Source organism: Lynx rufus, unplaced genomic scaffold, assembly GCF_022079265.1.
Source record: "Lynx rufus isolate CCGP_SWC_20201006 ecotype Redwood Valley unplaced genomic scaffold, mLynRuf1.p SCAF_10, whole genome shotgun sequence".
NCBI lineage: Eukaryota > Metazoa > Chordata > Mammalia > Carnivora > Felidae > Lynx > Lynx rufus.
The window spans coordinates 29,450,635-29,462,836 of record NW_025814824.1 but is presented as its reverse complement, the minus strand read 5'-3'; the positions used below and the strand labels follow the sequence as shown (position 1 = coordinate 29,462,836).

The window sequence follows — 12,202 nt, the reverse complement described above, 5'->3', positions numbered from 1 at the left end:
GATGCAAACAGTTCACACGGGTGACTCAGGAACTTCCGTAAGAATTTATGGGTGCACATTAGAAAATGGGAAAGTATGTTATAAAATAGGGAGCTGGGTGCTTCTAGTGCTCTTTTTTGGATGGTGGTCAGTTGGATGACCAAGTGAAATCAGAGTGATGGAATTTCTAGACTGACTTCTTGTCAGATTATGGCTTACTATACCAGCGGATTTTGCATCATTGGTGAATATAATGTAAAATTCCATATTTTGACCGTCTTTTGATTTGGCGTATGAAATAAACTTATCAGTGCTTAACCACATCTCACAGTACTTCATACTGTAATAATGAGTCAAATTCTGCTGTAAAATGCCTTTCTTACTTCTTACCTTGTTCTTAGAAACATTTCTAGGAAACGGTAGTCAGCTGAAGAAAAAAAATGGCTTAAATATGCTCCTAACTGCTGACTGAATATGAATGTATTCAGTGATTCAAGGAACATCTGTTCATTTATTCCGTGTTGACACATGCAAAGTGAAGTGGGGAATCAAGATAATTATCCACACAATTCAAGCAAAAATGCTTTTACTGAAATACCCAAATAATTATGGCCCCCAACATTTTTTGGCTTAAGTTATCCAAATGACTGTCTTAATTTCCCACTTAATTAGGCTTGTTTAAACACAGATTTGAGTGCCTTTTTTGGTCTTAAGTCAATACACTTGTATGTAAAGATTAAGCAGCCAATTTCCCTGTGAGTTTGCATGTAATGGTAAACAACTTGAGTTTGATTGAAAATTCTTCAGTACAGTTTTTCTGGCCTTGACTTCTGTTCTTACAGTTTTGTTCATACATGTATACCAGATTTGACCTCTTTTTTTGAGGAAGGCAAAGAGAACCACATGATCTTAATACTATTTTTTAACATGCTCTGAGATTAACTCAAATTTGTTCCAAGTCTTATTTTTGACAGTAGTTTGGGAGGTAGTGTTTTTCAGATAATGGGTCAAAACAGGACCAGACAGTTGAGAGATTCCCTGCTTTTCATTTTTCCTCCGTTGGCCAAAGACATGCAAATAGCTTGCCACGAATGACAAAAGAGTGCACTGCCAGTATCTGAGCAAAGGAGGCTTGTTGTAGAATTGATTTCAGTGTCTTCAGCCATTCCTTTGGAAGCTCAATATGGCATGTTAGGCGGAGCTTGGGAAGAGGGCAGAGGGGTATTGTCTGCAGGCAGCGCTGAGGGCTAACCTTTTTATAGCGTATTGTAAATTATCCCTATGCTTTCATCCATTTAAAGACCTAAAGCAGTTGGACTTGATAATCACACTTTTTTAAAGGTGCCATTGAATCATGTTCTGATTGCTAAGTGAACAGCACCCACCTAAACCAAGTGAGACCTGTTCATGCTCCCAAGTCAGGGTCCCAGCCAGCTCTAGAACTCTGCTTGTGACTCTTAGGAGGTCCCGCAGAGAGCACTGGACACAGAATGGCCAGATAATGGGACACTTGGGTTGCCTAGATACTTTTCAGGCCTGTCAAGTGGTTGATTGGGTCTTTGGACACTTCCTGCAAGGAATCAGATCTCCTTGAATCGTTCAGAACTTACTGTGCGATTGTTAAGTGTTGGGAACCTTGTTGGTTTTTAGTGGAATTATCACTAAAAACCATGTCGTGCTGTTAATCTTTATCGACATTCCAGTAGTTTGGGAGGAGTAGTTAACTCATACAAAATACATAATGGTAATGCCACATGTTATCTTTAAATGCACGTGCAAGGAAGGCTAAGTTGCAGGTAAAAACCACACTGTACATCATGTCCAAGTGGTGTTCGTTTATATTTCACACTGAATTATGCAGATAAAATTTAAATTAATGTTTTCTTTTTAAGGTTCCATATCAAGGAGAAATTGACAATTGGGATAATTAGCTCAAAACTCTCACTAGAAAATGAAGTTTAGTATAAAATTTAAAATGAGACAGGTTCTAGCTGAAACTTTTACGTTTTGCTATAAGATGGCAGTGGAGGCAAAATCCGTGTGCCTCGTTTTGTGTATAGAATCACATGTTATACATGCATCTTAGGCCAACTCATTGTTACTCAAGCTTTTTAGTAATTAGTCAGAAAATAAAATAATCTGAGTATACGGACTTAACTTTTCTATGAGGTCAGTGACTAGTTCTCATTGGTGTTTGTACTCCCAAATAGAGTGAATGGCATGGGGAGGCCGGCAGCATGGATGATGAGTTGAGCTGAGTTGCCGACAGGGTTGACCTCCCCAAATCCAATCTCTCTTACTTTGGTTCACTGTAGGGTGTCCCCAGATCCTTAGTGCATAAGTATCTTAAACTTACACTCAGATTTTTGGAACGCCCTGTTTGCCACTAGACATCATCGGTGCCCACGAGAACTCTGCTGATCTTATTCCTGCCTTCAGCAAATAACTTCCTGAGCACCTTACTGTGTTCAGGGCAATTTAGAGCATCCACGGTTCAAGCCAACCCTGGAACTCTGGATCCTGCTGCCTGGATCCAAAGCTTAGCTCCAGCCCTGGCCTGCTAGGTAGCCTTCATCAAGTTGCTTTCCAAGCCTCAGATGAGGAAACTGAGTGGAACCATAATGCTAACAGGGCTGTCTCATGAGGTGGTTGTAAGAATTACATGAGCAGTGATCAGTGTAAAATGCGAGACAGCTCAGTGCTCACTGAGCACGAGTGGCTCCCTAGGATTAAAGGATCAAGAGGGAAAGGGTTAAAGTACCACACAGGCCATGAAGTGATGAAGTTTCTATTAAGGCGAGGAAAACAGACCAGGTCTCTTTTCTGGGGAGAGGAGGGGTTGTTTTTCCTCTCCTGTTTATTTTTTTTCAAAAACAAAAAAAGGCTTTAGGTAATAAAATAACATCTGTTCCATACGGCTTGTTGTGTGCATGCCTCACTGTGAAAAACAGTCTGTGTGAGAGTTGGGAGCGCGGCTGCTCCGGTGGTCCCCCCCGCCCACCGCTCCTCCACACTGGGCCTTCTTTCACCACCGAGCCCACGGGCCTCATCCCCACATTGTTCACGTAAAAACAATGCCCACAGCAATGTCAGCAGGAAGGTTTAAAGAGAGAGACAGGGAGACAGGGTCCTGTGCCGCCCTCTCACCCTACTTCATCCCCCAAGAGCTTAATTATTTTGAGCACTAAGGGAGCCGGTATTTTGGGGGGTGGTGTCTTTGAAGTCACTCGAGGCATGTCGTGAAATGAAAGGAACCCTTCTCCCTTCTTACTGGCCATGTCTAACCCGTGCATACGCAGCTTGTTCAAAAGATGTGGTTTCCTGAGCTGCTGGGGCTGGGGAGTTCTACTTGGGAGGGGATTTGGGGGAAGCAGGGCAGTGGGAAGGAGGTGGGGTGTCAGGGGGGGTGTGGTGGGGGGAGAGTGTGTGCACACGGGATCACTCAGCCCCTAAGGCCGGGTCACCAGGGCCCTGTTTTCTCTTCCAGCACGCTTATCTCTTTACAGCTGTAGCCAAACCATCAGGTCTGTAATGATGGTTTTGATTACAGAGGCCAAGCACAGCTGTGTGTGGTGGGCTGGTGGGCTCGCCCATCCCCCACCCCCAGAAAGCCCTTTCCTTCCCCTCCCTGTGCTTGCGGTTTGTCATCTGTTCTCACAGAGCCCCCTTGTATTGGCCTGTGGCTTCCTGTTCTCAATCTGATCCAAATTTACCCCGTGAGGCATTTCCCTGCGCACACAGGCGCACTCAAGATCCCTCCCCTCCCCCTCCTCCACACCCCCCTTCGGAGGAAGGGTGGCAAAGAGGAACAGTCGAGAGTGAATAGGTGTTGGCTGTGATCTTTACACAACCTGGCAGCCGATCCCACAGCTTGTATTAGCTCCACAAGTCGAACAGATGGAACAAATTGACAGAATCGTGTTCACTCACCCTGGGCTCGAGAAGCAGCTGAGTTGCTGTTTGAAGTTGGGAGTTTGAATGCGTTTTTCCTTCTCTGAGTGTACTGAAGAACCCACGGCTTCACCTGACCGTGGCATGAAGTGGCCAATGAGCCCATGCGTCGTCCTCACCCAGCCAGCCGGCTCTCCCAAGCTCTCTCTCTCGCTTTCTTTCCAAATAGCCATGGGGGAGAAGCAGGGGTTTCTTTTTTTATGTAAAGGTAAAACACGTATATTTGATTCCCAGAAATGACTATTCCCCTCTTCCGCCTTTGCAGCAGGGATTGTTAGCAACCTGAAGTTCACTCATGAAAAGTCTAATAGTGTCACTTGAACTTGATATAGGAAAACAAGTAGAACAGAGAGTCTTTGAGGTTGACGTCAAGTACTTCCTTGTCCTGCTCAGCCTCCTCAGCCCATCCCATGGATCGTTTTGGTTAAGAAGTGTAATGTGTTATACACGTTTGCCTTTTCTAGGACTTCAGGATGCGTTTGACAGTGACTGGGAAACTGGGAAAATCATGCCAAACAATTACAAAAATGGATCCGATGATGGAGTCCTTGCCTACAAACTCCTGGTGCAAACCGGCAGCCGTGATAAACCCATCGACATCAGTCAGGTACTCTCATGGCCTGACACCCTGGGGGTTTCAGAGGGCATCGTTGAGCAGAGCTTTGGGGAAGCTGCTATACTGAAAACTGTTCGACAGCCTACCATCCCAGCCTGCGCTGTCTGGAGACCTGAGGCATCAGGGGCTGAGAGAATACTGAATTGGCTCTAATTCACTTCATCCCATCAGCTAACTGTGTGACCGCAGGCAGAGTGCCTCGCTCTGCTCCTCTGTCAAGTGGGGACAAGTGTGTTACCCTCCCTCGGGGGCAGTTGTTCTAACCCTCAAGGCAGTGCAGGCTCTTTCGGATCCTAGAAAAGCTGTGTTGTACTGTTCTGTTTTGAAAATAGTACTTGTTACCATGTTGGTCTTTATATTCCGACTTGGAGGGCTGGTAGCAGTCATTTGAATGAGCAGGATTTGGGGCGGATGTGTAAGTTAGGAGACCAGAGAGGTTACTAGAGGGGAGGATTGGTTGCATTCAACTCCTGGGGTCACCCTGGCCCAGCAGGTAGAGGAGGAGGCTAGGCATGTGGCTCTATGGTGAGGCAAACAGAAATGACGGCTGTTGGACCCTGAGCGCACCCACTGCTCTGATCACCCCGCTAGCTAATAGGAGCTGTTTCAATTTGGCGATCGTATTCTGCAACTGCATCTGCACCTTCGGTGATGCCTGCATCCCTGCATATCCCTTTTGATTCCTCGGGCGTGTTGGGAGTGTGTTCGGACCCTTCAGATTTCACATGAGTCCAGCATTACTACCGGCTCTCCCCGGATCCCATTCCCTCTGCTCCTTGCAGCTTACTTGCTTCCCTCAGGCAGAAAACCGTCATGCTAATGATCTTCCCAGCAGCTCTGTTTATTGTCTCCCCTTTTTTGCTGGCATTAAAGGTGACAGATTTACAAAGTACATTGTTCAGAGTTATTATGGAGTGTGAACTTGGTGCTTTATGGCCACATGCAGCAGGCTGTCAGGTTTGACAAGGATGTGGGCAGAGGAGCCTGTCGGAGAGATAGCAGGGGGATGCCCAGGGGCTGGGCCAGGCTTTAGGGACCAGGGACAGGGAGGAGCAAATTTGCTTGGGCCAGGCCCCCGGATATCACTTCCTCTGCCTGGGAGGGAGAAAAGCGTGCTGCGTGCACGGAGGCCACGAGCTGTGCTATGTAATTCCAGAGACGGCTTGAAGACATGCAGTTGTTACATATCCCGGGGATTAATTGAATCCAGACCCCTGAAATTTCGTTTTCTCGCTCTACTCTTTCTTCCTTCACTCTTTCTCTATTAACTGCTGTCACTGGTGTTTTTCATTTTGTTAAGAAGGCCCAAAGCATTGGAATCAGGCCTGCACCTAAAGTAAACAGGAACAATATATTTGTGTGTTTGTGTATGTGTGTCTCTCTCACAGTGTTTTCACCTAAGCAAAGCCCACAGGACCTAGTATTTGCCATGCCCGGGATGGGGCATGCTAAGCGTGACCACATCCCTCAGAAATCAGGTTACCCAGAAAGAGCGGAGCCATGCACAAACCCTTCCACTCTCTGGCGATGGGCATTTTGTGAATACACAGGTCATAGGAGGCTAGTGTTAGCAAAATTTATACAGATGTTGTTTTATTTTTATAGCTCTCCTCCATTTACTGGGTGGCATTTCCTTCAGTGTTAACAGCGGAGGTTAACTGCACACAGACGTGTATGGGGATTCTTGCCAGGTTTTTTTTCCCCTTCCCCTCCTATAAATATGTTTCTCCAGATTGTTCATTCTCTGCCTTGGCTGCAGACAGTCTTTTAGCATTCAGATTTAATTGGTTCAGTCAATTCCTGGACCATCTGCAGAACTGTGTGTGTGTTATAAACACACCGATTACTGCACCCTCTGATAAGTGCGTTTTGAAAGAAAGCAAAGGTGCTCTGATGGGATTTTCTACATGTTCAAAGAAGGGGCATTCTAGTCATTATTACAAATGCTGGGGCAGGGTTCTGCTCCCCCCACCCCTCCAGGGAGGAGTATGTTTACCTCCAGCCCCATTCTGAAGGACCCCTGTTCTTCCCGTTTCGCAGTTGACCAAACGGCGCCTGGTGGATGCAGACGGCATCATCAACCCCAGTGCTTTCTACATCTATCTGACCGCCTGGGTCAGCAATGACCCCGTGGCTTATGCCGCCTCCCAGGCCAACATCCGGCCTCACCGTCCTGAGTGGGTGCACGACAAAGCTGACTACATGCCGGAAACCAGGCTCAGAAGTAAGTAGCCCTCCAGTGGGGCCCGCCGGCAAAGGGACTTACCCTGCTCTCCCAAGCTCTGTCATGGCCCTCATCTGCTGACGCTACCCAGGGTTCAAAAGTGTAAACAGAACAATATATTTCTTTGAGTTTAAAACTCTGGGAGACACATGAGGATGTGTAATGGGATACAACCCGTGCTCTGTCACGTTGGGAAGTGAGAGCCCCTAACCTCCGTTTGTAGCTTGCACTCTAGGATGTCCACCAGGCAGCTCTCTTTAATGCCAGCTGTTCCATGTGAAAGCTGGGGACGCCTCCAGGTTGAGTGGTATTTTACTATTGCAGAGTTTTATCGCTGGGGATTATATGTTTATCTTTACTTTGTCAACTCTGGCGTTGAAGGGATTTTTGGCAAGTTGGGTCATTCCTATAAGCCACCAAGCACCTGTATTCTGTCAAATCTGTTGAAACTGGAGCAGAATAGTTCTGTACACAGCAGCATCCTCTTCCTTTCCTCTCTCAGCCGCGACCTGGAGAGGTGGTCCCATACGGATTTAATTTGCATTTATGTTTAGAGGTGTTAGTAGCTTATACCTTGGATATGAGGCCGAGGGAGGATGTGACAAAGAAGACCGGTCCCTTTGCAGACATGGCTGGAGAGGAAGCGGGTTGTGCTTCTCTGTATCTAAACCCCAGAGCCTTGTGGCAAGCAGCCAAGGCTTGTGTTAATGAAAATTTATAGTTGAGATTATAATAGGGCAAATCATGTTTAGCAAGTCAACTGAATGACCCCAAAGGGTCTGGAACACACAACGGCAGTAACTAAATGCTTGTTGTGTGAGGATTTCTTCCCCTGCTGCTGAAGACTTAGCATTGCATTAAAAAAGAAGCATGGAAGGTTTAAGTGTGTTAGATCACTAAAAGGATAAGAAAGTTAAGCGTTTTTCTCAGTAAAGCATGACTTTCGAGTTATTTTGTTCTCATAAGTGATTGAGTAAAACAGTTTGAACTTCGTATTTTCTCTTGTGTCAGTTGAACAAAAAAAATGCTCCCGCCATTGAATTCTTACAAAAGTGACTGCTTCTAGAAGATTAAAATCAAAGGTTAAATAAATACACAGATCCTGGGCTCCTCCTCTCCCCAAGCAAATTAAAAAAAAAAAAAAGAATCAAATGTTGATTATTAAAACCTTTTTGAACCAAAGATTAAAACTGTAAAGGCCCGAAGACTGCCCTCAGTAGCTCGTTAGGGGAGAAGTGCAGTGAGGGACTCTGTTGCACAGTTCCCTGTTCTGTTCGTTGTCGTGGCGGAGAATGCGGGATACAGATCTGGGGATGGCCGCCAGCAGGGTTTGCCACGTCTCTTCCATGCCTGGGGCATGCCTGTTGACCAGAGCCTTCAGCCACAGCCCCTTCCCCCTGTCTTGTCTGTCCAGTCCCAGCAGCGGAGCCCATTGAATATGCTCAGTTCCCTTTCTACCTCAACGGCTTGCGGGACACCTCAGACTTCGTGGAAGCAATCGAAAAGGTCAGAACCATCTGCAACAACTACACGAGCCTGGGGCTCTCCAGCTACCCCAACGGCTATCCCTTCCTCTTCTGGGAGCAGTACATCGGCCTCCGCCACTGGCTCCTGCTATCCATCAGCGTGGTGCTGGCCTGCACGTTCCTCGTGTGCGCCGTCTTCCTCCTGAACCCCTGGACGGCCGGGATCATTGTGAGTTCATTCAGAGGGTTTTTGGGGAAGTCGGATTCCTTTCAGCCTAGCTCTTGCTGCAGCCGGGAAGTTGTGTTTATGTCTGGGCCTCTGGAGGAGGGTATAGATTGCATCATTCTTACTATATTTATTCTGCTGGAGGTGGCGAGGTTCGTGGTTAGGTAGTAGAGCCTTTAATGGCCTTCATCTTGTGTCCCTTCTCCTACAACTTTAAACTTTCCATGTAAAGATAGGGGAGTTTTTAAACACATGTTCTATAACAGCTCCTAGCATTTATTAAACACAAACACTCTGAGCATTTATTAAATACAAATGTAATTAATTTTTTTAAATTTTTTTTTTTTTTTTTTTTTTACTTAAAGGGCCTTTTTGTGACTATATCCCAGACCTAACATAGAGAAGATTCTTCTAAAACAGGGGAGGGGGAGTAATTAGAGAAATTAGGACCAGGGGTACAGAGGTAAAATGGGTTTTGAGATGGTTTTGTGGGTGGTATGTGTTTCAAACATTGAAGGATAATGATGAACTAGTATTGCTGACCGATTTTTTGGCATCCTTCTTCCAAGTATAATACTCTCAGATTTGAAGTAAGTTTCATAGAGAGTCTAATAAAATCATGGCAGTGTTTAAATTCCATGAACTGTGGTATAGACTTCAAAATGCCAAAATTATAAAAACAGAGACCAGGGCTGGTTTCTGTACCATAAGTCTGTGCAGCAGGTATGTTAAAAGGTAAATGTTTAGTCTGCAGGGGTTTTCATGGTACTTAAGCAATTGATGTTGTCCATCTTTCATTAGCTTACTAAAAGAAAGCAAAGGAAACTTTTATCGTACTTGCTCCCCACCCCCGCCACCACTGTCCACTGCCCCACCCCCAACAAGGAAAGATCATTTACTCCTTGTCTTCCGCCCGGGGAAAGTTTACCATTTTATTTGGATTTTCTCCCCTTTGACTCAAGAAACTCCAGTGTCTACCTCACAGATTTTCTTTCCATCTCTGCGCAAATTTTTACAAGGCAGATGGAAGGCAAATAAAAGCTTTTCCTTGGATTTAACTGTCTGCTGTGTCCACCCGCCTCTCTCCTCATTTCTTCAAAGTGAAGGCGCCTGTAACCTGACCCATGTCAGCTGACCAGAAGGTCCTCTTTTTCCCTAGCCATCCTCTCTTAACCCATGGGCTCTCCAAACAAAAGCAAGACTGCCTTTGCGTAAAAGAACTTTTATTCACCCGTCCTGTCTGCTTTCTTTAGGATGCAGGGTACAGAAACCCAAAACACTAACGTTTCAACTCTGTTGTAAGTTTGGAAGGACACTTTCTGATGATTAAGATCAAAACAGAAGGAAATACCTTGTTTTAAACTGTATTAGATTTGTAGCTAGTGACGAGTCCATGTTTGTGTAATTCTTATATGCCTCAAATGGAATAATTGTCATTTTTTTTCGCTTTCTAGAGCAGGTGTGTTGGAAAACAATTCATGGTAGAATACTAAGCATTGCCTCTATGTACTCCTTGTACAAGCTGATGTCCCAAAGCAGCTGTCCCAAAACTGTCCCAAAATCTCCCTTGTCAGCAGGGACACGGTGAATTAGAAAGTAAAGGCAGGTGTCCAAGTTAAAGCAAGTCAGCACCTGCCTTCTGTCTGGGTCCCGGGTGTTTGTCCATGCCCCACCTGCAGCGGGCCCCTCCCTCCTTTGTCTTCAGCACCTCCAGTGTGTGTGTGTGCCCATCCACTCATGCTGTGCATCTTCCTGAAGGTGACGGTCCTGGCTTTGATGACGGTCGAGCTCTTTGGAATGATGGGCCTCATTGGAATCAAGCTGAGTGCTGTGCCTGTGGTCATCCTGATCGCTTCCGTGGGCATCGGAGTGGAGTTCACCGTTCACGTTGCTCTGGTATGGTGGACCTCTTCACTGAGAACTTTATGAAGAGGCAGCGTGTTTCCTCTCGCTCTCGTAGTCTCCCAAGTTGGAAACCTTTCCATTTTCTCCAGTGTCAAGGAACACACATAATGACATGTCCTAGTGAAGAGGCTCAGAGCACAGGCAGTCCTGTGCTGGGACAGGCTGAAATCTAGGCGGTGTCCTTCCCCACTGGGAAGGAGGGAGGCCCACTAAGGAGAAGGGCACGGAAGGTGAAAGAATACTGGGCCAGGTCAGCGTGGGCCAGGAAGGATTCTGCTTATTTGGTGCCCTTAGTGTCAGGTCCATAAGTTGTCACCTTGGTTCCTAAGTTCCATGCTCTGAGTGTGTGTGTGTGTGTGTGTGTGTGTGTGTGTGTGCGTGTGTGCGTGTGCGTGTGTGCGCGCACGCACGCACACACACACGAATATACATGGGTAAAGTGAGACCACACTCATAGGCCTGGCAGGGATGGTATGACTGAGGGTGAGGCAGGTCAGCAGCCAAGGAGATACCCTGGGGCCGATAAGGCAGAGGAACTCCTTCTCCCAGCTAAGCCCACCCAGTTCCTTCAACCTCCCGGCCTCCAAATTCATGAAAGCAGAAAGTAAGAGAACTGGGGTTGTTCTCAATGGCATTTCTCCCCACTCTCTCATTCTGTGCCTAGTCCCGTGAATGGTTTGTTGGAGGAAGTTAAACGTCAGGGTCTTTAATCCAAGAGGCAAACCAATTGTGTATATTTCTCAGAAAATGGTTCAAAAGCCTCCTAGCAGTGTGTGAGTTCTGTGCACACTCGCACTTATTACACCCTCATCCTTGGGGTTATTGATAGGTGCTCGATAAATAGTTGCTGACTGAGTAAATACTCATGTTTGGAATGCCCTACCTAGGAAATCTAGCATTGAGCTTGGGTCAAAGTCCTTTTGGCCTTGCTTTCTCAGTCACTAGCATTGATTTTCTTTGGGCTCAACACGTGGCATATGCATGCGTATATGTGTGCACATCTGCACATATGCTGTGTCTTGTACCTTCTTAGTTTCTCCACAGGAGTCTTTCAGGGCCATTTTTATGCACTTTGGAGACTGTAAACTTTTGTGTTTCAAAAAAAATGTTTTGTTGAGGTTGTCCTGTTTTTCCTCAGTGTATAAGGAACAGCTGATAATACAGAAGCAATATTCTCTAAATTTGGAGCCTACCCAAATTTTTTTCCTCCATTGATCTGAGAGGAGGGAGAGGGTATTTTTTTTTATGTAATGTTTATTTATTTATTTTTGAGAGAGAGAGAGACAGTGACAGAGAATGAACAGGGAAGGGGCAGAGAGAGAGAGGGAGACACAGAATCGGAAGCAGGCTCCAGGCTCTGAGCTGTTAGCACAGAGCCTGACACAGGGCTCGAACCCACAAACCATGAGATCATGACCTGAGCTGAAGTCCGATGCTTAACAGACTGAGCCACCCAGGCACCCCTGAGAGGGGATTTTTTTTAAAAAGAAGAGCCCACTAACCTAGAGCTTAGAATGTAAATAATTCTTAGTATCATTTCTTCAAAAAGGAGAAAACCTTGAGAGTTAAGAATCCACCAGTCATTTTATTCTGATGTGAATGAAAATCACCTTTTTAAAAAAACTTTGGTAGCTAGCAATGCAAATAAGAGCATTCTAGAACAGGTTGTTACAGTAAAAATGAAAACTGCAGCCTTCAAACTGTTGTGGCACCCTGGGCCTCACACGTGAGGTAGTGTGAACATAAATGTCCATACCGGTGCTGGGTAAGCAATTGAGGAATGCTTCTACCAGTTGTATAGGTTTAATTCCAAGAATTTAAGGACTCTCAAGAGC

The 12,202-nt window shown here is 45.8% G+C and overlaps 1 protein-coding gene across 1 annotated transcript in view; it reads left to right on the top strand.

Moving 5' to 3' along the window:
* The window catches only part of PTCH1 (patched 1), a 63,385-nt gene that overhangs the window by 39,297 nt on the left and 11,886 nt on the right, over positions 1 to 12,202 (top strand). The window contains exons 16-19 of the mRNA XM_047103076.1: positions 4,395 to 4,537; positions 6,587 to 6,770; positions 8,185 to 8,465; positions 10,221 to 10,358. Coding sequence (XP_046959032.1) covers positions 4,395 to 4,537; positions 6,587 to 6,770; positions 8,185 to 8,465; positions 10,221 to 10,358 — 746 coding nt within the window. The remainder of the gene's footprint in view (positions 1 to 4,394; positions 4,538 to 6,586; positions 6,771 to 8,184; positions 8,466 to 10,220; positions 10,359 to 12,202) is intronic.